The sequence below is a fragment of the Tachysurus vachellii genome, chromosome 13 (assembly GCF_030014155.1).
Source record: "Tachysurus vachellii isolate PV-2020 chromosome 13, HZAU_Pvac_v1, whole genome shotgun sequence".
In the NCBI taxonomy this organism is placed as follows: Eukaryota; Metazoa; Chordata; class Actinopteri; order Siluriformes; family Bagridae; genus Tachysurus; species Tachysurus vachellii.
The window spans coordinates 57,818-85,000 of NC_083472.1; the positions used below are offsets into that span (position 1 = coordinate 57,818).

The window sequence follows — 27,183 nt, forward strand, 5'->3', positions numbered from 1 at the left end:
ATGGGGTCTGAAAGCTGACTGAAACTTTTCAAAGATATTGTTCTCATGCAAGAAGGAGCTCAGTTGAACAGACACAACATGTTCTAGTATAAACAAAAGGTTTGAAATGGGATTTGATAGTTTGTTAGGATCTAAATTAGTTTTCTTAATGAGGGTCTTAATAAACATTGGTGGAAAGAGTACTGAAAATCTGTACTCAAGTAAAAGTGATGGTGTTAAAAAAAATACTTAAGTAAAAGTACAAATGATTCTTTATAAAAACTACTCAGAGAACTAGTTATTTTTTTGCAGGGGCGGATCTAGGGTTTCATCTTTAGGGGTTTAAGCCCTCAGTGAGAATTTAAAACAAGAAGAGTTTTATATTATATGACTACACAGTAAGCCAAAAGTTATGTATGTGTGCATTCTCTTCAAACAGTGTGTCCAATGAATGCAGTCATTAATAAACTAATATTCACAAAGACCAAATCAATAAATGTTATTTTTATTTAGTATTGAATATTTTGTTTGTGGTAATAAGAATAGTGACATTTGACTGGTATAAGTGATTTATTTTAAATGTCACCACAGTACTGTATATACACTACAGCCACACACACATCTGTGTACATTAAGTTCACTACTATAGCAGAAACATGCAGTAGTAGTACAACTTTTTATTACTGTACCTCCAACAAACTTTTACTTGTGGGATGATATAAAATACATCCTCACAATAAATACATCTTTAAAACAATGTGTCAAATTAAATAATGAAAACTACTAGGGTGGGCTTATAGTAATACGTTCTATAATTAATATATTATTAATAAAAACATGCTTTTGTGGGAGAAACAGACACAAAACACAACCTTGTAAACAATTTGAACACAAATATCAGAACATTGTACAAACACCTTTCTTTCCTCCTATACTTCAGCATTTACAGATTAAAAAAAAAATTGTTTATCCATCTATAAAAAACAAGCATGTGTTTGAATGTCATTTGACTGATTTGTGTGTGTGCTTTACTAAATTTGTAAGTGTGAGCACTACCCTGATGAAAACTCCAGCATAAACCAGCATGAATTCCATGCTGGTCCAGGCTGGTTTTTACTGGTCAGTGCTGGTATAGTGCTGGTATAATGCTGGTCAGTGCTGGTATAGTGCTGGTATAGCTGGGTGACCAGCATAGTCATGGTGTTATCAAGCAAAACGGGGCTGGTGTAGCTGGTTAACCAGTATGATCTTGCTGGAATGAGCTTTATGGGAACAACCTTTATTTTTGCTTGTGTATGTTTCTATGTAACACATTAATATATATAATATTAATATATATGTATATAATCCATTTGTCTCAATTAAGAGGTAGTTGTTGTTTTTTTTTTTTTTAGTAAAGTGGTAATGTGAAGAGCTATTACCCAGCATCAGCGTTGCTATGCAACCTTTAAAGCAACTATGTTCACGAAGGTAAATGTAGTTCCTGCACTTTCCAAAAATAAATCTCACAATGTTTTCGACTACATTATATACCTTACAGTGTTTATCAAAATTAGTATAAGTGCACGTGTTCCAGATCATCTTGTTTTTCACCATAATTTTGGTTTGGGGTAAATAAAAAGCTTCCGCTTCTACACGACGAATCTGCTGATCACTGGGAATCAGAATGTTGGCATACGTGAGGTACCTGGATGACGGCTGCACGCCAGTTGTTACAACTAGCGAAATTAAGGACTTTAACTATGACATGTTTGACCAAACTCAGGTTTATTGGGTACGATGGAAGCAAGACTTCTTCAGGGCACAAATACTGATGCTTAAAGGTATGTAACTTAAGCAGTAGCTGTTTTATCGTAACTCGTTCACTGCACAATATAAACAAATGAGTGATATATAGTTTTGTTCCTTATTTTGTTTCTATCATTTTTCTGAGAATAAAGAAGACATAAAGCAGGAGTTGTCTAAAGTTGTCTAAGACAAGGAGTTGTCTAACACATGGTCATCGCCACCACATACTACTTGTTCCTCACTAAAAGAGAGAGTGGAAGCTAAGACCGAAAATGTGTGTTGTAAAGGTTATATTGTGTAACGTTATTTGTGCACATGTGTAAATTACAGTGTGATGGCAAATGTCATTGTCCAATAAATATTGTAAACAAACATATATATAATGTGTGTGTGTGTATATACAGTGTATATATATATATATATATATATATATATATATATATATATATATACATATAAAGAAAGCCATGTAAATGATAGGAATATCCAGAATGTTTTTCCTTATTAAAAAGTGAATTGCAATTCTTTAGAAAATTGTCTTGGTCTTTATTTAACTATGAATATGCACTAAGAAATGTGATATGTAACAAATGGGTTTTGTTGTGGTCTTGCTGGGATTATACTAGCATCCAAAAGACAACATATGTTGACCAACATATGAGGAGGGTGTATAGTGACTAAAGGCTGAAACACCCTAACCCTAACTACGGCTTTTTTTTCCCATAACCCTTAACCCATTTTGGATATTTTCTTAAAAAACATCTTTTCTAAAACTAACATCCTCAACCTAACTATAACACAAAGAAAGTGTTAACCTTGAAACTGTGCCCATGCTTTCTCCACTCTATTAGGAGTAACCTAACCCTAACCCTAACTTTGACTGACCTGTGGCTGGCCATCTCAGTCAAGTGTGTATAATGTTAAAAGGCCAAAACACTAGTTTTGTCAACAAATTCATAAAAAATAAATAAATAAATAAATAGTGCAAATACAACCTTGTGTAGCACTGTTGGTATCTATTTAATGTTATTATGAATAGAGATGGTGAAATGGTTTCATAAAATGCTACTTTACAATTTGTTCATTTTCTTTTAGTCACTACCAATATTTTATTTAAACAAGGCTGCATAGTACTGGGGGAGGCACGGTGGCTTAGCGGTTCGCACGTTCGCCTCACACCTCCAGGGTTGGGGGTTCGATTCCCGCCTCCTCCTTGTGTTTGTGGAGTTTGCATGTTCTCCCCGTGCTTCAGGGGTTTCCTCCGGGTACTCCGGTTTCCTCCCCCGGTCCAAAGACATGCATGGTAGGTTGATTGGCATCTCTGGAAAATTGTCCGTAGTGTGTGATTGTGTGAGTGAATGAGAGTGTGTGTGTGTGCCCTGTGATGGGTTGGCACTCCGTCCAGGGTGTATCCTGCCTTGATGCCCGATGATGCCTGAGATAGGCACAGGCTCCCCGTGACCCGAGGTAGTTTGGATAAGCGGTAGAAGATGAGTGAGAGTGAGTGCATAATACTGAGAAAACAGAAGGGGGCACTAAAGTCATTTAACAGTAATTTCAAATCAGAACAGGAAATATTTTTTTCTGGCCCATTAAAGTTTCTTTTACAAGGAAACTGACTTGTAAATGGCTCTGTTGTTGATTTATACATTTTGACTTTGACATGATGTTGAACAGAAACAAGTATTGCCTTTATTCTAACTAACAACATGTGCTAAAGTAAACTTAGGGGACAATCACACAACATACATCTCAATAAATTAAATGAGTTCTATAAACACTTATTACCTTATTACACAATATTAATTTATCTGAGATAAAAAAGACCTGCAAAAGATTTGTTCAAAGAAATGTGTGGAGGAAATAAAATTAATTGTTTTTACAGTTAATTCTAGGCTGATGTATAAGAGTCTGCAGAATCAAAAATGAAGCAGGTCACACTTCATGCCTGACTGAGTAAATAAATCCTCCTTACTCTCATTCTGAGGATTGAAAAGAATATGTTAATTTTTTAATTTTAAATTTAATTCACATCAGTTGTGCATCTTCATCGGGGCAGTCTGCTGCAAGTTAAACTGTCATTACCTTTTATCTGTTTTATCTGCAGTAGTTTAAAGTTCAACTCATTTTTATTTATCAAATGCATATTTACATGTTTTCTGTGAACTTCACCTCTCTAATCAAATGGCTTTCTTAACACTATAAGACTTCCCTAGCAGAGTCTGATGCCACACAAGGTGAGTGTAAACCATTTTTCCCAGAAAATAAACTGGGAGTCAAAGGTATACACAAGAGATTTTTTACTCTACACTATTATAGTGAGATAATATTGACTCCATTCAGAAGATGAACATGACTAATTTTATATAGATCACATACTATTAAGTGCAAAAACAGCTTGGATCTATGTTCTGATGTTTCTGAATTATAAAAGTTAAGATCATTAAAATCTTATACTGATTATCCTATACAGTTTACCACTTTGAAGAGCATGAAGACACAATGCTCAAGGACCAGGCTAATAGGACATAATTATGCCACTTTGTAGAAGCCAACATTCTGTTTTCCTATTTCAGCTTAGACAAAAATTTGTAAAATTTAAAATTTAAATTTAAAATAAAAAAATTTCCACTACATGGGCATGTGATATATCAAAACACTCAGCACAATGAGGGGAACCTCCTCAGGAGTATTTGGATGACATCACATGCTCGTCTCCACTTGCCTCCAAATGTTTTGGCACCCTATCTTTCTGTCCACTTGCCTCCAAAAGTGACCCTTATGTCCATCGCCTCCAAAATGCACCGGCCAACGACAAACTTTACAAATCTAGTTTAACTTTGTAGTGGTATCAATTTACTGTCCAGTCGTAATGCATCATTGTAAGAGAAAACAATTTAAAACTAGATTTGTAAAGTTTGTCGTGACAAACTTTGATGTTGGCTTTGACGATGCAAGTATTCGGTCGGTGCTTTTTGGAGGCGAGTGGACATAATGGTCAGTGTTACTTTTGGAGGCAAGTAGACAGAAAGCTAGGGCGCCAAAACATTTGGAGGTAAGTGGAGACGTGCATGTGATGTCATCCAAATACTCTTGAGGAAGTTCTCATTGTGCTGAGTGTTTTGATATGTCACATGTTGTGCTAATTTTTAATTTTCACGTGACATCATGTGACATCACGTGACATCACATGACGTCAACAGAATACCCATGAGGAAGTTCCCCTCATTGTTCTGAGTGTTTTGATATGTCACATGTCCATGGGGGCGGGGCTGCGGCACAACCGGAAGGCCAGTCGGTACACCAATTTAAAAGTTTGTTCAGAGTATCACCCTTAAAGGAGCTGGCCGAGTTTGGTGTAGATAGTTATAAAGCTTATAAGATTATAATGGGAGTCTATGGGAAAAAAGGCCACTTTGAGACCCGGTACCGGAAGTACCGGTACTCGGATCGCTTAGAACAGTAATAGCAACAAACATCAGACCGGCGTCTACAACATATCCGAATGGTGCAGGTGGAATTGGTGCATGCGGCTTGAAAGCCCTAGGAGGAGTTACTATTTATAAATTTTTGTCTAAGCTTAAATAGGAAAACAGAATGTTGGCTTCTACAAAGCGACATAATGATAAAGTACATTTGGTACTTCATTAGTTATCACATGGAGGTAGAGAAATGTACACTAATCTGTGGCATCATCTATGCTTCAGAACGAAGAGAGCTTGAAAACATACGTTGCACACAAGCAGTCAGGAATCAGTTCAATTCAATTTATTTGTATAGCACTTTTAACAATGAACATTGTCTCAAAGCAGCTACAGAACTATATAAAGATAAAATAATAATAAAAATGATAAAGTTTCAAATGAATATTTATCCCTGATGAACAACCCTGAGGCAAGAAAAGAGATGATATAAAAAAAATCCTCATTTGTGTGACAGTAAATAATGTAAGTAATTCTGTGTATAAATAAAAATCCATATTTCAAATACTAAAGCATGTGTTCCAGTTTGTAGAAAAATGTGTACTAATTTAAAATATATTTCTGTAATATATTTTCACTTGTAACATTTTCTTCTTGCTGTTTTCTTGTTGGACCAACTAATGAATTGAGGATTGAGTTTTTGCTGAGGCTGTAACTGAGGTTCAAACTCCCAACTGAAGGAAATGTTACTGTCTGAAGAGTTCCACACACAATGTACCATGCTGGACTATAGAACCATGTCTACCAGTTTAACTGAATTTGCAGTGTCAGGAACATTGTGGGCATTTCATTGTCCTTTAACACTAATAAAGATGAACATTAGCAAAAGGGAACTGGTTAAAAGGTTCAGTCTCATTCACATAAAATCCATCCTGACAGTATCGTCATAATGGAGACAAACTGAACACAGGAACCATTAAGGCTGAAAGTTGGTGAGAGTGAACTGTCCCATCTGAAAAATGACAAAAACAGACTAAATAAAAGATATTTTGCTCAGTAAGGTTGAAACACTGCAGGACTTCAAGACACTCATATGTTTAGTGTTTCATCATCCAGAGGAAGTGGAGATTGAACATTGTATAAATTTACACAGAAAAGTGCTTCCTTTAGAGAGCCTCTGTGCTGTATCACACCTTCACACTGCATAGTTTGCCTAGTAGTGAAACCTTCATGTTCAGCTACAGTCTCATCTGTCAGGCCAAATCTTTCTGTGTGAAAATTTCTATTAACTGTTTTCATTGTATTTAATACTGGAAAACTGGAAGGATTTATTATCATCCATGTATTATTATTTTTGTTTAAGTGTGGTGTTTGTCTTGTGTGTTCTACTTTTGTCATACCTGCAAACTCCAGAGGAGGTGAAAAGCGTAGGAAAGAAGTGGAGGATGGATGGATGCTGAGTATTGGGCTGGTTGGTCTACTAAGGTGGTAAAGCGTTTTCGTATTTAGCTCCCAAACTTTTAAATAGTCTTCCTGATAGTGTTCGGGGCTTAGACACACTTTCCCAGTTTAAATGTAGATTACAGACATTATCTCTGTTTAGTCAGAAGTACACATATTACATCCCATAATCTTGTGGTCTAATACATCTGATCACACGCACATTATCATCTAGTGCTCGCTAGTACAGTATTACCTCGAGATACGAGTTTAATTCGTTCTGTGACCTTGCTCGTATCTCAAATTGCTCGTATCTCAAATTGCTCGTATCTCAATTTGCTCGTATCTCAAATTGCTCGTATCTCAATTTGCTTGTATCTCAAAGCAATTTTCCCCATTTAAATGAATTGAAATCCCATTAATCCGTTCCAGCTCGCAAAATTCCACTCCAGTTGTTTTGTTTGTTTTGAAAATGAAAAATGTTCAGTACTGTATTTATAAATGACAAATATTGTATAAAAACATACAGTAATAAAAGAGAATGTTAAAAAAATAAACTGGTTTTACATTACGGAAGATGCGCACAGAGGTTGAGAGAGGAGTAAACAGGCAAAGGAGTAAACAGGAGGAGGAGTAAACAGGAGGAGGAGTTAGGAGGAATTACACTTTCACTTTCGTTCACTTACTCGCTACTGTACACTCTTAATGCTACTTTACACTTAAATGGAACTTAACTAAACTTCACTAAAATTAACGAACTTAACTGGAATTCTCTTAACTGAACTTAATTGCTACAATTTGTTTTTTTTTACATTAATTTTGCTTAATTTTCTTCATCGCTTTTCTCTTCACTTGTTTTTGCCTTTTTTGTCACTCTTTCCTCACTAACATCTGCCCGTCGTTTTAATAAAAACCTGTCCGGTCGGCACATCAGATACGGTGTAGTTGCACAAGTTCACATTTTTTAACAGATCCAACACTTAAAACGGACCCGCAGATGGTCGTCACCTCACGCAGCGCCTTTGTGACACACTATAGGAAATGAATGACTTCCTGTTTATCGGCTGTCGTTTGTCGTGTGCAGTGGAAAGGCGGCTTTAACCGAGTGAGACGCGGGAAGCTGAGGCGAGGTATCACTGTATTATGAACAGCAGCTACACTAATTCCTAAGTGATTTTGGAACTTCATTGAGAGAAGACCAACCATGTGAGGATCATGAGACATCTAGAGATGTTCCAGCTCCGCGTCATGAAGTTTTTGGACATTCTAAAAGGAGATGACCACTCCATGTGGTCTTTGAGGACAACAGCCTCCTTAATACAACATTTGCGAGACTGTATGTTTATCACACCCGCCAGTGTCACCCAAATGAGGATGAGGTTCCCTGTTGAGTCTGGTTTCTCTCAAGGTTTCTTCTACTTCTATCTTAGGGAATTTTACCTCACAGTCACCTCAGGCTTGTTCATTTGGGATGAATGCAAACACATTTAAGTATGTCTTCTTAATCTTAATTTTTTGTATTATATTAATCTTTTTTAATATAAAATTTTTTGTATAATATGAAATAAATTTTAATATTAAACTTTATGTTCTGTAAAGCTGACAGAAGAGACTGTCAGCGACATGGGGATAAAAACAGACCCAAATGCAGGATAGCTAAAATAAACTGAATTTATTAACTAAAAACGCACAAAACAGGAACACAGACTAGAGACAAGACGACAAGGATTCCACGCTGCCATAGGCAACACTGCACGGCTAAATAGACAGGACAATTAAATACATGAAGAAAAGGTGTACAGAGGCGGTGAGGAAGAGACAAGAGCGGGGTTAGGGTTAGGGTTAGGGTCAGACACGTGAACATAGAACATAAACAAAAGCACGTGGCCAAAGGCCAGGCTGGATCCTGATAGAGACAGTGTCCATTGTTAAAAGTGCTATAAAAGTTTTTTTTTTGCAATTTGGCTGCACAAATCTTTCTCCTTCCTTTATGCTCATCCTTTGCACTTTTATCACTTTTATTAAGGAGCTAACACCAGAAGGAATCATTTAAGGAATATGTATTTGAAGTCACATTATTCGCTGTGTTTCATTTAATAAAGCATGCAGGTGGCAGATCTAAGCATGTGGAACCGTTTTTGAATGTGTGCTTGTTAGCAGATGGTGTGAGGTTTCATTTACCAATGAAAAAAATATATGTGTGGTGCAGTAGCATGACTAATTGGTCATTCATTCTTCTATCAGTGTAATTTACCTTTAATTTCAGCGAAAGAATGAATCGTTATGGCTGTTATTGTGGCTACAGTAGCTGAAGGTTTTACAGTAAAACACCACAGTCATATTGGCAGTATAGTTTAACATACAGTCCATAAGACAACACTTAGTTTTAGGCTTTATTTGTAATTTTACTACAAATGTTTATATTGTATGTCTATTATAGAATTCTATAATTACAAGATTAATTCTCAATGTTGATGTTATGAAGTGTTCTATACTATAAAAGAGCCCTAACATACACTGGGTTTTTGTGATAAGGCAATCAGAGCAAGAAATGTTGTTATAATCACTTCAGAACCATTACAGGCAAATAAATGTAAACATAAATCCTCTTAAAATAAGAATGAAAAGAAAAAATACATTTTATAATAAATCTTAACTGATCCTTGGAATTTTACTCAAAAACTAAAAGATCCACATCATCCTTCGTGGTTTGGCCTAAAATATAAAGGTACAATTCAGTGTTACTTTTGTTGATAATTATAATGAATAAAATAAAATAATAATAAATAAATAAAAACATTTGTTAAAGGCCTTCTTTCCTTAACAGCAACAATGATATAAGTAAATAATGAATAACTGCTCCGTCTAATACAAACTAGACAAACATTTCAAAAACATTCATTTGTACAATAATCAAACAAACATTTTGCGAGAGCAATTACAGATTTAAATGTGGCTACGCACATTCCTACTCTAGTTAATTTTTAAGTAAAGGTTATTATCGTACTTCTTATATAAAATTAGCGATCTTTTTGAATACAGCCATAATTATAATAAAATGTTTTAGACCTAAAAAAATCCACAATAGCTGCCAATATTCACACTGGTGGAGTTGAACTTTAGAAGTGTCTAAGTAGAATATACAAGTACATATTTAACTTAAAGCATTAATACTGACTCATTTGTTATATGAAACATGTGATTTACATAATGACCAGACAATGTACTGTAGCCACACTGTAAAAGATTAAAAAGCCAATTTCAAACAATAAACGTGTCTCTACATTTCTGATAAAGGGATATTGTGGACATTTTATTCTTGGCTGTTTGCATACGGTCTCTGATTCTGTTATAGAAAATAAACTCTGCCCTGTTTCTGGTTTGAAACTCAAACAACTGGCACTTATTACACCTCTGGATCATTATATTAGCTAAATATTAACCTAAACATAAACACTTCACTTTTACTTTGTGAAAGCTATAGGAAGTTGCTAAGCACAAGCTCCATTAAAATTAAAATATCAAAAAAGGCCAATAGTAAAAGCTCCAATGTTTATGAAGCAGATGTGAACAGCTGTGTGGTTAAATAGTAAAAATCTCTGATTATATAGAAATAAACAGAGAAATGTTTCATGGTCCACAGTGTAACTTTAATTCAATGTGAAACGAGGACTTTGTTTTAAAAAGATTTAATTTGACTCGTTGAGGTCTAGATTTTATATGTTAACTATACTGTTTATACTCACTAGCCGAGTAAAATAGCATCATGTAAAGTAAAAATAACTTATTACTTATGTTCATTCCTTCTTCGGGGGATAAATTAGAGCTGTATAACAGGAACATCCAGAAACTTTCCTGAAATTAGATCTCTCTAGTAGCCATGACAACCTTTGAATGTTACCTGTTACAGAACACCTTTTTAATTTCATTCTGTTCAGATTTTTGTTATTCAAACACAAAAGAGGATTAATAACTTTTAGTTTAACTGTAATGGACATCTTATAAAAGCTAAAAAGGTCACATAGTTCTTTTAATTAAAGTTGCATGGCTGTTAATTACAATATTGTATTTTATAAATAAAAAACCCTCCAAAAATCAACAAACGATTAATGTGTAATTTGTGGAATGTAATGACAAACACACACACACACCCAAATACATACACACTAGTAGCAGTTGCTCTGAGTGTGTGTGAGCGGTCTTGGGTGAAGGACAGGACTGTGTTTCAAATTGTTTTGGTTTGCTTTGTCATCTCCAGCGGTCAGGTTCTTCCCCTTCTCCTCCTTCATGAACAGATCCACCATCAGGATCTTTTCTTTATGGATCTGAATGCTGATGTCTTTAGGGATGTCTGGTATGATCCAGTCCACAATGTCACTCATCAGCATCACCACATTCTGCACATGCGAGTGTGTGAGAGAAAGAGAAAGAGGATCAACAGAACTTTGACTCTGTTATAAAACAAATTATTGAGATCCTGTTAAAATAAACAAATAATGCAATTGTTTATTTATCTCTCAACCTCAATCTCAATCTTTTTTGGCCATGTTGGGCATCTGTCATTTTCACCAGCTTAGATGACATTTTTTTTCCTCCCAAAATCATATATAACAATAATACTGGCATATTTACAGATGAGGTAACATGCATTCAAATTGTTAAGAAAAAATTATATTTTATATTGCAAAAAATCTTGGTACTTGCTGTAGATCTAACAAGACCATATTCATTATAAAACTACATTATCATAAAAATGAGAAACTATCCTGACTAACAGTCACCAATATAATAAACAAGTTTCATAGCACCAACAATGCTAGGAACTGGATTCATGAACTTACACACCACAAACATACTTATATTATTTTTTATAAAATGTTACCATAATTCTCAGGTTAAGCGAATATGAAAACAATGTTATTATAATGAAATACCCGCGTGTAGCGACGTGGTAAGTTCATGACCTCTGATACAAACACAAACACAGACCTGAAAGACGATAACGAAGGCGAGTCTCGCAGCTAAAACAACCCAAAATTCTTTAGAGACCTGATACGGAGTCAACGACCATGGAGGTTCTCTGTAGTCTTTATACCTACACAGACACACACACACACACACACACAACCAATCACTTATTGCCAGTCATTGAAATTAGCATCTTATAAACTGAATTAATATTAAAAATTCTTAATAAATAGGAATAAATATGAACAGTGTATGAATGAGTAAATTAAACTGGCGTAACTAATATCGGTTACCTGCAGATTTCCACTTGAAAGCCAGCATAGAGCGAGCTGACAGGCCCTGTACCATTCTGGAAGTGACTGACATTAAAGTGTGAGAGTGTGTGATTAACAAAGCCATGCATGGAGCCATCATTACTGTACATGTACAGATACACCAGGCGAGGGATGAAGTCAGAAGTGAAGGAGATGACAAAGGCCTAAGGGACATGCAAAGCATACAAATTACTGTTAATAAACTACAGTTGTATAATTTTACATTAAAATCCAATTACTTTTTTCTCCTTTCTTCTGATCTGTACCTATTTCATAAATAAAGAATTTACTGTAAAAACACTGAAATAAAGTGCATATAATAAGAGAAAATTATTATACATACTTAATGTTAACTAACTTATTATAATTATGTAAAAATAGTAATGTGACATTTAGCATTTAGAGATAAATCAAAGCTTTCAAAGCCATCAAGAGCATGAAAATACAAAGAAAGTGAGTTTTGAAGATCTTCATACTAACAAACACATTTTCTGCAGATTTTATACAGATTCTATTGACTACTGAAATATGTTTTACTCTCAGTAACTTTTTTTTCTTTTTATAAATAAATCATGAAAGAAGAATTTCATATCCAGAATAAGTGTTTCATACAACAGAAATAAAACCTGTGAAAGCTTTATCCCAAATTTTAAACAAAGCACTATTTGGGGGAAAAAGTTCCTGGGTTATTACGTAGGAAAGTTGGGCAGGATGAGACTCGTCCAAAAAGAGAACTACATTCTGGAGTTCTGGCTCACATAGAAACTGTATAAATAAAAGATAACAATACTGCAAATAAAATTATCTAAATTCCAAGTTCAGCATGTCATAAAACTTAGCATGGTAGGATAAAATACTTTATATTATAGTAAATAAAACTTTCCAGACACACAGTCAGATTCTAACCAAGTTTGGGGTTATATTAGAAATGAGTCAAGAGTCTATAAGCTCTCAAACATGCACGTCTGTAAAAAGACAGAGTTAAAAATGAAGCAAAATGAAAGCAGTTGTGTTCCTCAACCTGAAAATAAAACAACAACAAAATACTACATCCACTTGAGGATATCTAAACAGATTTAAATGAAGAAACCTAAAGAATTCTTACATTGACAATAACTGCAATTTTTGCCACACCTCGGAGAATGTTGTACCAGATACCTGAAACCAAAAAGTTGTACAAAGTTAAAAAACACTTTTTTAGGAAAATATATCTACTAAAACTTTTAGGATTTCTTTGTGGCTAAAATTATGCTACTGGACTTTTAATATGCTCCTGCTGAGGCTGCAGTGCAGCAGATGCCATTTTACATCAAGACATAAAGAAGACAAAGTGGTTTGGGAAATAATCACAAAAGATATTTATTTCCTTTTCAATTGTTCATTGTTCTACTGGGACTGAGTTGGTAATAATACTTTTCTTTTCCTCTATAAACAGTCTCTTCGCAGAATGACAGGGGACTCTGAGAGGTTTGTCCCCTGATTCGCCCGCACATTTTATGTTTCCTCTCCTCAGCTGCTTGGCAATTTGTTTCATGAGAAGTTTGTAGCACCTATTGTGTATATCGTATTTGTCAGGACTCGGCCCGGACTCTGGCCATGTGCCTTTTGTTTGTTTTTCTGTCACATATCTGCCCTGCCTTCATCTGCTCCTCCCGGTCTGCACACCTGTCCCTCATGTGTCTTGATTGTTAGTAGTATTTAGTTAGTCTGCGTTGCCTGGTGCAGCGCGGGATCTACTGTTGTTTTGTCCTGTTGTCAGTCTGCGTTATGTTTCGTGTCTTTTGGTTATTAAACCCCGTTTCTGTTTGTCTATCCTGCATCTGGGTCTCTTTTATCCTGCGTCCGTGATTATTACAGTATCATTGCTTAATTTTGCTTTTGGATGCTTTTGTTTATTCAGTATCTGTACTTGATTCCTGGTTACAATAATAAAGCATGAAGGACTCATTAAATATAAAAAAACCTTTGCAAAACTATAAAGTTGAGATGAATTCTAGATATTTTATGCAACTGCTGAAAATGACATTAGCAAATATGAAATTAAACAAAAAGTTCCAATTTTGGGATGAAATGGTCACAAAGTGATACACACCAATGTCTTTGGCTCGCGCTGCCACAGGCCTCCGGATCTCTGCTACAAACTTTTTCGCATCAAGACGTATTTCAATAATGTTGTTGAGCAGAGCAAAAAGTGGTGCCAACGGAAATGATGCCACAAACAGCGTCACAAAGCCAAATTGGATAACTGCACACAATAACAAACATTACACACAATTACACAAAGCATTACAAACAATAACAAATGACAGCAGGTGTCATGTCATGTCATGTGGATGTAGACAATGTGGGCTTTAGAGTCAATCGTAATCATTTTTAATGCAAGTCTAGTCTTTATAGGCAGGGCAGAATTCATCTCACTCTGGAAGATGCTGCTCATGTTGATCAGAACAGGCATTAGATCACAGATCCAAGGCCAAAAAACAGACAAATAGGCAAACCAATTATCACCCAGGGTCCATTATAATGACAGTGTCTGCTCCACAAGCGTATGATCTGAAGTTTGGTTTGCTAAATATTAGATCTCTTGAATCTAAAGCCCTCAGCTCAGTCAGGTTAACAAAGCAAGGAGATTTAAATCTATTAAAAACTAAAATATACGGTAGATCAGATCTTTAAGAAATATCTTTTTAATGAACAACCATGTGCAAAGCAATAAAAGGTCTTATTTACTAAACAGTAAATTATTTATTTCATTTTATGTGCACTATTGCTTTAAATAGGAACCAAAGCAGACCAACTCCTTCACAAGCAAGTCAGTGAAACTACTAAAGTACATCTGAATGAGGTCATTTATTTACACCACATTCAGTCCTCTGATGTTGTGTGCAGGGGATCAGTTAACAACTTGAACAATCTCCTTGGTTTGTAGGTCCATCACCCATTCACAAACATGCCGTGACTTATTGAATGACGTATATTCAGAAATGAACTGATATAATCACTTTATCCTCACAGTCATCAGTGTTAAATGTTGATTAAGAATTACAGTGATAAAATTAGACGTAAAGCTTCCCAATCTCATTTCCCTATTTTTAATTCTGTTCTGTGCTCCAGTTCACTTCACTCCTTGATAATCCATTTTGGTCATTTGACTGTGACAGACTTATAGTTATTAGGGGCACAACTTATAGAGTGATGTCAGAGCATGAGCACTTGATCTCTTGATATTATAATGTTCTCTGCCAGAACATTAGGGATTTACCAGCAGTGTGTTGTCACGAGTCTCATCGCTACTCACCTGTCTGCATTTAACCCCACTGTTGTGCCCCTAAGCTCCGTTTTACTTTCTGCTTCTTGAGATTTTATTTACTCTGTCACAGCTAATTCTGTGTTGTTGCAGAATACATCTCTGTAAACGATTATAGGACAAGAGCATATATGATATTTTGTGTTTTCTTTCTTTATAGTACATGACACTGATCCAGACTCCTTCTACTCTCTAGACTGCCCACATGGCTCTCCTAAAGAATGCTGTGAAATCACTGTGGAGTTTCTGTGGATCAGAACCAAATGAGTACCTTAAAAATGGCAGTGGATGTTCTAACTTAAGTACTCATAATAGATAGACTATGCCCAAGTCTCATCCATTGTTGAGTGAATAAATTCAACTGGATAGTATACACACACACTCACACACACACACACACACACACACACACACACACACACACACACACACACACACTCACTCATCTCCATGTACTCTGGTGTGAGGCCTGAAAAAGGTTCAAGGAAAAAATCAGTCTCGTAGTGCTGCAGGGTTTTTTCTCGCTCCTCCTCCTGAAACGCACTGCGTTTTGACTTAATGTAACGAATCAGCTTCTTCAGTTTACTGCAAAGAAACACACACACACACACACACACACACACACACACACACACACCTGTGTATTTTATTTTTTATCTTATTTATTGTTATTTTACTTTAAAAAGGATTTTTGAGAATATATGCTGTCATTATTATGCATGTATTCGATAGACAAAAAGCATTGTGTAAAAATTTAATTTGTTGAAAAAATAATGACCTTTTTATTTACTTCTTTATTTGCTTATTAAAACATCTCAAAACTAATAAACTAATTACATACAGTATAGACTACAGTATAGACTACACAATGACTTCATGGGTATAGAAAACAGCTATTTCCAATATGCAATACAATGTGATATAATGTGTACTATAATGTCATTTTACTGTAATCTGATTCTACTCTAATGTGACTTAGACTGTGTGTGTGTGTGTGTGTGTGTGTGTGTGTGTGTGTGTGTGTGTTTACTCACGGAATGCCGATTTCAAACAGGTTGTTTTGAATTAGTTGTTTTCCCAACATGGTAATACTAAGCTGAATGCAGAGCTCCATCAGACAACCACCATGTGCACACTGCCCACACACACAAACACACACACACATTACTGTTCCTTTTCTGTGACAGTTTGAGTGTGTGTATGAGTGTGTGTGCGTGTGTAATATGTTCACCTCCTCCATGCGGTAAGACTGAAAGACATAAATATAGCTGCCAGGACGACCAACAAGCCTGCAGAATGACAAAAATAACAGCTTAATAATAATAATAATAATAATAATAATAATAATAATAATAATAATAATAATAATAATAAAACTTGCCTCCCTCTGAAGAAGGCGATGTATATAATTGGAGTAAATGCATTAAAAAACTTTAGGATAAATGTTTTGAAGATTAGCCGCTCCTCAAAGCTTTTGTCTGTTTTTGGCACTTCTGAAAATGTGAACATTAATAAGATTATGCATAAAGAGAAAAAGTCTGTAACAGTACTGACTTATAACTGCATCTACAAAATCATTAAGGTTCCAAATATTATAACATCAAACAGGACTTTACCTTATACAAACTCCCTATGATGGCACATCCAGGATGGCACTTACTCTATCACTATTTGCTAAATGTTTAGTTTATTTTATATCTTTAGTTTATTTTATGTCACATTACTGTTTTTTGCACTTAGTCAGTTTCCTCTGAGAATCTCCTCCTTCTATAGAGCAAAGGTGTCCAGTCTCTTGAAAACAAACTGTATAAACTTTACTGCTGCATCTACTCACAACATCTCCAGGATTGTTCTATGTTCTGTTTCACTGAAACTTGCCTATTAACTGTCCTACTGAAATGGGCAGCTGTTCCCTGCACTGTTAGGACCCTAGTGATGTGTCACTACATAACACACAACATAAATCATGAGCTAAATATTTACATTATATTATATTAATATATTTATATACTGATATATTTATATGATTATACAGTACATATACATATACACTAAAGCAGTGGCAACTGACCAAGTGTTGTTAGCCAGTGTGCTACAGCACCATACACCTCATCCAGGATGAGAATGACCACAAGGTTGATGATGGCTGCTGTGGCTTTAACAGTGAGACGAACGTTGGAGCGTGTCGTTGGGTTTGAGCTCATGTGCAGTGCCCATGTGGTGGAAATACGGTACAAAATCACACCAAAGACGATCGCAAATGTCACACCGATCTGTTTTACATAAAAAATATTCAGTTATTTATTAATATACGTAACAATAATACAAAGAAATCACAAGACCTATGTAGCGTACTTAAATACTGAGCTGGTCTTAATTTACACCTTATATAGTGCAAGAAAACAGTATGAGTCTCTGTAGGATACTCAGTGCACTACATAGTGAACACAAAATGGTGTTAAAGAAATTTCATTCTTTATTATAGGGTGCAGGAGGAGGAAGATTTCCACATGGCTTTCTACTAAACATAAAAAATAAGGGCCATGAGTTAAGACCTTACATGGTGAAAGGGTAAGGAAAAGATAACTATTAAGGAAAAGATAACTATTAACGACTCAATCAAAAAAAGTATTGAATTTAAAATCAGATCTAATATAAATATATATATATATATATATATATATATATATATATATATATATATATATATATATATATATATATAGTTATAAAGAATCTTTAATCCAATATTTTGTATAATTTGTTCTTATTATAAATGTGTATTTGAGAGAAAGAGACAAACTCACCATTAAAAGCATCATCACCAAATTTGTCATATAAGCAGGACACCTGTCTTTACATGTCAACTTCTCTTTCTCTGTCTGAAGAAGAAAATAATCATCTTCACTCATTGCTTTTACACTCAAACACAATAATCTGAATTGAACCATCACAATTATTTAATATTTACATTTACTAACCTGTTAAAGGTTTATGATCATTTATGCTACATAAACTTTAGACTCATATTCAACCCAATAGCTAATCAATAGTGATTCTTCACCTTCTCCAATCACAGAGGACAATGAGCCATACGTGTTTATTAGAAAAACAGACCATGGCCTTTCTTAGAGACCTGTAACTAAGTGTTTTACCTTTTTGGACTTGTTCTGCTCTTTCTTGAGGGATTTCTGCACAACTCTGAACTCATACTCAGCTCTAGGGTGATCCTGAAATAGGAGAAACACTGTGAGGCTTCTGCTTCTCTCTCTCACTCTTTCCTCACACACACACACACACACACACACACACACACACACACACACACACACACACACACACCCAGGGTGAATTTTAGGAAGCTGTGTATGTGCACGTGCATGTGCTTGTGTGTGTGTTCATGCATACAAGTGTTTCAGAGTGTGTGTGAGTTTACAGGATTCTGTGTTTAAAGTGCAGATCTGGTGATATTTAAGTGTTTCTGAGAGAAGAAGCCAAACAAGAGAGAGGAACAAGTCTGAGAGGAAAAATGGACAGATCACTAAAGAGGTGTTAAAGCTGAAAATGTTTCAAACCTTCTGTGCTTCCTACACACACCAGCAGAGGAGGGTGACAAAATAAATTATTAAATTCATGTTTAACATTTATAACAGATTAATGCTATGATCTTTTTTAGATTTAGATTATTATAGCAGATATCAATATCTATCTATCTATCTATCTATCTATCTATCTATCTATCTATCTATCTATCTATCTATCTATATATCTATCTATCTATTATATATATAATGTGTGTGTATATGTGTGTGTGGGTGTATTTGATGTAAGAGAAAGGTAAATTAAGTGTTTTGTAGTTTTCAGGGTTGATCTCACCTCCTCCTCCTCAAATCCTGTCAGGTCCCATTCATAGTTCAAACGCATCTGTCGCCGCTTCCAATGCTCCATGAAGAAAGCCGCTGAAACACACACAGACGAACCCTAAACCAAATGACTTTTTTGTGTGATTCATAACACTGACATTTTTTGCATTATTTAGCACTTACAATGTTTCATTATAAAATACTATAAAACATGTTCATGCACCACAGTACGTGAATAAACTTTTTATGATCCTTCAGTGTTTAAAGAAATGTGTTTTCAGCCAGGATTAATTTTAGCTTTTGATGAATATTTTTCTCAGGTAAAGGAGCAGATCTTTAGGATTCAATGGAGTGTTTTGGTGAACTGGGACATTTGGATGCAGTTGGTATATTGCCCATTTCCCAGCTTGCACTGCACACAATGTACAATTTACAATTTCCTTTAACCATTACAGTAATAGAGCGTACATGACACCCTACTGTATGCTCTCACTCTCTCACTCTCTCACTCTGTCAGTCGACTCATGATGAGCTACACCTGAGATTAAACTGATATTGTCCCTTCTGCTCCCTGGACCTGCCTAATTCAGCCTGATCTTCTGGTTGGACTAAATGTTAAAACATTAAACATTAAAACTGCTTAAAATGTATTAAAACATGATTTCGGTAAAAACATTAACTTGTTGCTTGGAAATGGCTTTGGTTAGGGTTAGGGCTCCTAGCCTTTTGTTAGGTCAATGCTAAAGTGTTGCTAAGCAGTTGCCATGGTATCTTATGCGATTGCTGGTATTTTGGCAAGGTCTTATTGCATTTCAGGTGATTAGTAGGATGTTGTTAGGTGGTTGCAAAGGAATTGGATGTGATTGCTCAGCTATTGCCTGGTGCTTGCTATGCTATAAGGTGGTTACTACGGAGCTGCTGGGTGATTAACACGGTGCTCCATGTGGCTGCTAGCTTACAGATAGGCAGTTGCTAAGGAATCAGAGCTGGTTGCTAGCATGTTTTTTGGTTACCATCATGTAACAAGAGTTTGCTAGGCTGTAAGTGGGTGGAGTAACACCGTGTCTCCAGTATATATGATTTTACATAGATTCAAATAGTGTGACATCAGGAACAATAAAACATTTCTTGTATTTCTATGAGAAAAATATTATTTGAAACATTTTTTGTAAATTTTGTAGATGGACATCACAGTTACATAAACCTTTTTCAGGTGTACACTTTACACACTACATCTTTAAATCTAAACATAAAACAATTATTTAGAATGACTGAAGGCCCAATTTACATGCAGGAGGAAATGAATGAACAGATATATTGGCGTTTCTTATTACACCTTCTGCTGCAGGAAATAAATGTGATAAAATTAGAGAGAAATGATCAATTATTAACTTTCTAATTCCAGACATGATCACCTGTCAAGTGGAAATGATGAAAAGAAGCTAATTCTGACTCAACCTTTATTACAAAGCTGCATAATAATGATGCACGCTGTTACCAGGAACATGAAGAACATGAAGAACAAATTATTTAGAGTCTGAGTTCATTACTGTTAAGTACGATACAAAGGTCTATGTGTTTGTGTGTGTTCTCACCCCATAGGGCCATGAAGATGGAGAAGAAGACAGTGGCTGGATTGTCAAACAGGTGACTAGCTCTCGCTGTTCCACACGCTGTGCTCAGATTCCAGAAGCCACAAACTCCATCACATAGAGGACACATGGTGATGTTTCTCCTGCCATCACAGATCTCCATACTGATGACACCGAGACACAAAAACAAACAGAGACCAACAGGCAAATAAAGAAACTGAGAGGAGTTAATTTACTTCTTAGGCCTTAAAGGACTCAGGACCCTTAAGCAGGTCAGGAATTGTCATTCCTAAGATTAATTACAAAGCCTAAAATATTTTGTGAGTCTTCAAAAACTCTCCTTAAAAGTACATGTTACCTGAAGCCACAAGACAAAGGTCAATGTCTAAATTATGCAAAAGAACATCAAGATAAGCCAGAAAATTTTTGGAAACAACTGCTGTGGACTGTTGATGTAAAAATGGAGCTCTTGGTCAAATCACCAAAGGTATGTTTTGGGAGAAAAGAACAGCTTACCAATGCTAAGCTTTGGGTATGAAAGACAACCACCAGCACAAGTAGATGGAAAAATGCAAATGTGAAACAGTCAATGAAAAAAATAACAACAGGACAATTATAATCTAAATCTGCCATGAACTACTATAATATACACAAGCTGATGCTTTTGGTATGTTACTCACAGTCCACGGATTTATACATCACTATACAAATCTGTGTGTAGATCTTTATCATGTTGTGCATGCAAGATGTTCCAAAAAGCAGTTAAACTAGAAATGTTCTACAGGGAAAAGACTCCTAACTGACTAGAAAAGTATTTACAAGGTCTGATATACGGTAAAGGAGGTATCACCATGTACGGAGTTTGTAGGCTGACAATCTTTTCAACATGAAAAACATATTGACTGTATAACTGTTTATAAAAGTTATAAGCTTTTATAGGTGCTTATAGACTGTCATAAATGCTCATAGATGACAATAAGATCATATAGATAGTTATGGAGCATAATATTCTCCTATAGATTATAGACCATTCTAGGCCCTTACAGATGGTCACACACACACACACACACACATTTGTGTTTTGTAATTGTTCTCTCTACCTGCCATGTGTGTTTTTGTGTTAAGACAGTGTGAACACGGCCAGGGTGTACTGACTAATCTCCCACAGACTCACACACACATACACACACATACACACATACACACACATACACACAGTTGCCATGTAAACAGTTCGAACTGCAGGAGGTTGGTGAGAGTGTGAATGCCTGTTCACACAGAACAATAACGAGAAACACGTCTGTGTGCTAATGTGTTATTTTGAGACGTGACAGTTAAAGCTCTCTGTTCATGTCCATTAGAGAGAGACAGAAAATATAAACACAGTCCTACATCATGAACCACTGGACACCAGAAAGAACAAACCTGACAAAATTATAACATTACAAAAATAAATTTACATCACACTGGAACACACACAAAAACACACAAAGTTAAGAGCACAAAGTAAAATGCAGTTTTATCTGGCCATAAATCGACAATACACTGTAGCTGAGTATCTGAGCACCAACACAGAACCACACTGACAGAGAACAGACGTGTTGCTGGTGTTGCTTGATCTTAGTGCAGTTTTTGATACTATTGACCAGGCTGTAACATGTTGTTGGTGTTAAAGGGACAGTCCTCTCCTGGCTCGGGTCTTATTTGATTGAATGTTATCAGTTCGTAGTTCTAAATGTGACTACTCTTATTTAACATACTCTAATTTAACACACTCTTATTTAACATACTCTAATTTAACACACTCTTATTTAACATACTCTTATTTAACATACTAAGGTTATTCCCGGTGTTCCACAAGGTTCTGTCAGGACTCAGCCCGGACTTTGTCCATGTGCTTTTGTTTGTTCCGTGTCACGTGTCTGCCCCGTCCTTGTCTCTTCCTCCCCACCTCTGCACACCTGTTCCTTATGTGTTAATTGTCATGTGTATTTAATTATGCCGTGTTGAATATGGCAGCGCGGAATCCTTGTTGTCATCTGTAGTTTGTCTTCCTATGTTGTCTTGTGTCCTGGTCTGTGTCCCTGTTTTGTGTTTTTAGTTAATAAACCCTTTTATTTTATCCTGCATTTGGTTCTGTTTTTATCCCCACACCTCTGACAGGTTCTGTTTTAGGCTCATTGATTTTCTCCCTTTATATGAAGTTATATATATTAACTTCCACTGTTATGTTGATGACACGCAGCTCTAAGTTTCAGCTAAGTGAGACGTGAGTCACCAGATTAATAAGACTGAGGAATGCGAAAGGGACATTCAGTGGAAACTTATTTACTCCTCCTACTTAATTCTGATACATCTCCAGTCTTTCATTTGAGACTCACCTAGATAATATTACTAGGGTAACCTTCTTTAATTTCAGAAATTTTGCTAAGATAAGAACTATGATGTCACTACATGATGCAGAAAATAGTTCATGCCTTTGTTATGCCTTTGTTAGGTGGGATTATTGTTATGCTTTATAATCTGGATGTTGTAATAGGTTAATAAACAAGCTCCAGAATGCAGCAGCCAATGTCAATCCTCTAATCAGAAAATCCCATAATTCCTATCACACTACATGGGCTTAGAGTAAAACTCTACTAATGCAGTATGAAGCACTAAATGGTCTGGTGTAGCATCAGATTTTAGCCTTTTAATGATCCGACACCTTTCTTAGTACCTAGAACAATGAAGCAGAGTATAGCAGAGGTCAGGTAGTTTTGCTAGACTAGAACATTATTGAATGTGTCAGAGCGGACGGTTTAAAACTATTTCTGTTCTGTTTGCTCAGAAAACATAACTCTTTATTCTAAAGATCATTAATTGCTCAGTAATGCCTCTGAATCTGGTTCGTCTTCATGCTGTAGCAGGAGTTTTTCCTTACAACTGTCCCTTCTGTAAAACTGTAAAACTTTGTGACACTGTACATTGTTAAATACACTATATAAATAAAATCTAATTGAATTGTCTTAGTGTATAAGGGATATAATTATGTTAACACTGACCTGGGGATGTCATCATCAACGGTAACGCAGCCATACAGAAAAACAAACACTCCCACCAGAGACGCAGGGATCAGCATTTGAGTGTAAACTCCCAGCCAGGCAAAGTACAGACCGATCTTTTCCCCAAAGTACTTTCTGTTGGGAAAAGTGCAGAAGTGTCGCATAAAGTTGTATTATACTGTATATGCGTATATTATTTAACATAAACTATTTCCATACAGAGACTCTAAAACACAACCACGTACATTTCTAAATTAATACTAAATACAGTAAAAATGTTTAAATCTTAATTTAAAAAATAAAGAAGAATCAATTACACTTTATTACCTGATCAGGCCAATGGGTTGATATTTATAAAAAACACTATAACTTGCCCATTCTTCATAGAGCAGCTGAAACACACACACACACACACACACACATACACACACACAATGATAATATATTACACATTTTACACTTAATGCAGTGTTTTTATATTAAGACCTATTGGGCCTGCATTCAGATATCTGACTTTTTTGAGCTTTTTAACCATCCTGATTATACTGTAGGTCATTATAAAATGTACTGGTGCTGCTCAGATGCTATGACTTTTATAATTCCACATATATTCATCTAGCAAAGATCCACCTCGTTCTTTGTTGCTCCAGGATTTACTGTACTGGCATTTCACCTCCATAAAGTGGATTATGACACAAGATGAGACAGAAAGATGCTGTGAAAAAAATCTGTTTCTAAATGAATGAATATTGGTGTACTGATGATAGTAAAAATGAAGTCGTGCTACCAACACATGCACTCATTTAATTCAGTTCACTGTAGGAGTTTGTCTCAATTATCTTGGTACTATATATATCCACCCCACCTCAGGATTGTGAGGGTCCTAGACAGCTACATGGAGGATTTTATCAGTGCACACATCACATCATGTCTTATGAATACTGAACTGCATCACAAACAAGATAACTGGCACACGGAGTGAAGAGATGCATCTAAAAAATGTATTTTAATGTTTTTAATGTCTCTATTTTTGTTATTGTAATTTATATTGTCATGAAGCGTTCAAGAGCTGAGTTGAATTTGTATACTCTAGTAAATATTATTCATTGATACGTTGATATGTTCTTTTATAATCCCTAGTGGTCCAGCGGCAGGATCCTGCACTCTCAAAGCCATGACCCGGATTCAGTTCTTGAGAAAACCTGAACCAAGTCAAATACTGAAGAGCTGAAGAACAACAACATTATTATAATGAATCTATATTATCAATAATAATAATAATAATCAAAACCTCACTCATAATAATACACTAATATTATCAACCTATAATGTCTAATCTAATAAATGTAAATAAATTGGGTGATGAATAGCAGTGTGTGTGTGTGTGTGTGTGTGTGTGTGTGTGTGTGTGTGTGTTCATTACTCACTTTCCTGTCATTTGGTTGTGCATTTTCTCCATCTATCTCACCCTGTGAGGAAACCATAACACAGACATGTATGATCAACTAATTAATCTAAGGTTTGTTTACTCGGTTTTATCTGTTTTTATTTATTTCTATATTAAAGTGTAAAAGAGTGGGCAGGGACAATCCAATTTACTCACAGACTGTGCTACGGAACTGAATTAAAGTAGTTTGTAAGTAAATTTCAGGGAATTTATTTGTGTAAATCACTATATATAATATATTTATAAAATAAATTTATCTGATCGGGTGTTTGGACATCAGACTCACATCGTGCAGTGGATATGCAGCCAGATATGCACCGCTGCCCAATAGACTTGTTATTCCTAATAAAAATGACAGACACACTGATATTCATTACTCATTGCAGTAGACGGTTAAACACTCAGAACACAGAATAGAGTAGATGCTCTCACCACTACTGAACTTCGACTTTGTGCATTTTGTCCTTTTCAAAACCTCAAATACCTGCAATAAAGGAGATGAATGCAAAAAAAAGATGAACATTCTGAAGGTCACTTAAAGACATTTTCATGACACAAGAATTACATCTGATGTCAAATATGAAAAACAGGAGCTTTGAACTGTTAAATATCTAACAAACTATAAAAACACGAATAACTTTGTAAACACGTTCATTATCTCATCTGTAAATAACATAAGAATCTTTTTTTGCATTTTGTAGATATAACAGTCTGTATTCTTACGATTGAACTTCTTGTCTTGCTGTCAAAAAACAAATCCCTGTCCAACATATCAAACCTGAAAAAAAAATATGTTTACTCAGCTTTTATTAACATTATTAATATATTAACATAAGCAACATTAGCACATTATTAACAGATTTTAAATTATTAACTGATGTATGCTCAGGTTCAGAAGTATTTGGTCAGTGACCTTTGACTCTATACACCAGCACACTGGAGATGAACAGAAGCAAACATGAGGTCATTAAAGTGGAGACTTTCAGCTTTAATTCAATGGGTGTAAAAATTTAACAACAGATATTTTTATGTAATCTCTGTTTTTACAGGTTCAAAAATCAACAAAGAAACAATTATAAAAATAAGGATTAAGTCCAAGTCTCAACCTTGAAACCGGATTCATTGGATTTAATCTCAGGTTTTGACTGTCAGGTGAAGACTGTTGCTTTAATAAAGCAGACATATGTGTAATATTGTGTTAAGGTTTTTACTCACAGGTGCTGTTTCTCCCTGGAGAACGGGTATGAAAGGCGCTTCACCTTCTCTATCCGGTTCTCCTCTACGTTCGGGTGCAGAGGATCTGTCACTTTATAAATGAACGTGTTGATTTTCTCCATAACGCTTCCACTTTGCTTCACCTCATACACCTTAAACACAATTTAAAGCTTCTGCTCAGGATGGGTTTGCATTTAGAAACAGTCCCAGTACACAGATAATGAAAGAAAAAAACAATAATATAAGTGAAGTGACATCGTTGTAGCTACTTTTTTCGTGGGCATCTTGAGCTTCATGAACTCTGCTTCTCGGCAAAGAACATGCCATGGAGCGTGGATCTTCACAAAGCCCACACTAGGGGTTTTAGTCTGAAATACACAATACAAACGCAACAATAAAACATGTCACTATAATAATCACACAAATTTAAACTCAAATGTATTGACTGTAAGTTTTATTCATTTGAATCTGTTCAGAAAAAAAGATAAATTCAAAATTTACAAATTTTAAAACTTCTTCAATCAGTGGTACGTTTGGTTCCATGAAATTGATGCACTACTGATTTAATTTTGTAACGAATTGACAACAATTGATATGAAAATTTTGATTAAACACACTTAAGTTATTTAGAATATTTTTGTTCATTTGTATGATGCTTGAAGAAAAGTTTCATCACAGACATTTAAATAATAAATAGTTCCTGCATTATATATTTACTCTGATATTTACTCTGAAGTCCAGCGTTGTGAGACCGAGTCAGTCCAATATACATCTGGTTTGTAATGTCAGTAAAGACCAGTGACG

The 27,183-nt window shown here is 35.4% G+C and overlaps 1 protein-coding gene across 3 annotated transcripts in view; it reads right to left on the reverse strand.

Moving 5' to 3' along the window:
* Positions 1 to 9,009: 9,009 nt before the first annotated feature.
* Positions 9,010 to 27,183, reverse strand: part of LOC132856053 (anoctamin-1) — a 34,774-nt gene continuing 16,600 nt past the window's right edge. For 2 of the 3 annotated variants that reach the window (XM_060885439.1, XM_060885441.1), the window contains 23 exons: positions 26,649 to 26,747; positions 26,380 to 26,531; positions 25,888 to 25,942; positions 25,597 to 25,648; positions 25,451 to 25,506; positions 25,145 to 25,186; positions 24,045 to 24,109; positions 23,718 to 23,852; positions 20,677 to 20,837; positions 19,095 to 19,177; positions 18,794 to 18,805; positions 18,374 to 18,448; positions 18,026 to 18,100; positions 17,290 to 17,491; positions 16,600 to 16,711; positions 16,450 to 16,507; positions 16,253 to 16,353; positions 15,661 to 15,803; positions 14,004 to 14,156; positions 13,017 to 13,069; positions 11,891 to 12,075; positions 11,619 to 11,724; positions 9,010 to 11,026 (listed from right to left, as the gene is read on the reverse strand). In XM_060885439.1, coding sequence (XP_060741422.1) covers positions 10,796 to 11,026; positions 11,619 to 11,724; positions 11,891 to 12,075; positions 13,017 to 13,069; positions 14,004 to 14,156; positions 15,661 to 15,803; positions 16,253 to 16,353; positions 16,450 to 16,507; positions 16,600 to 16,711; positions 17,290 to 17,491; positions 18,026 to 18,100; positions 18,374 to 18,448; positions 18,794 to 18,805; positions 19,095 to 19,177; positions 20,677 to 20,837; positions 23,718 to 23,852; positions 24,045 to 24,109; positions 25,145 to 25,186; positions 25,451 to 25,506; positions 25,597 to 25,648; positions 25,888 to 25,942; positions 26,380 to 26,531; positions 26,649 to 26,747 — 2,406 coding nt within the window. In that variant the 3' untranslated portion in view covers positions 9,010 to 10,795. The remainder of the gene's footprint in view (positions 11,027 to 11,618; positions 11,725 to 11,890; positions 12,076 to 13,016; positions 13,070 to 14,003; positions 14,157 to 15,660; positions 15,804 to 16,252; positions 16,354 to 16,449; positions 16,508 to 16,599; positions 16,712 to 17,289; positions 17,492 to 18,025; positions 18,101 to 18,373; positions 18,449 to 18,793; positions 18,806 to 19,094; positions 19,178 to 20,676; positions 20,838 to 23,717; positions 23,853 to 24,044; positions 24,110 to 25,144; positions 25,187 to 25,450; positions 25,507 to 25,596; positions 25,649 to 25,887; positions 25,943 to 26,379; positions 26,532 to 26,648; positions 26,748 to 27,183) is intronic. The other variant, XM_060885440.1, reaches the window with a different exon arrangement.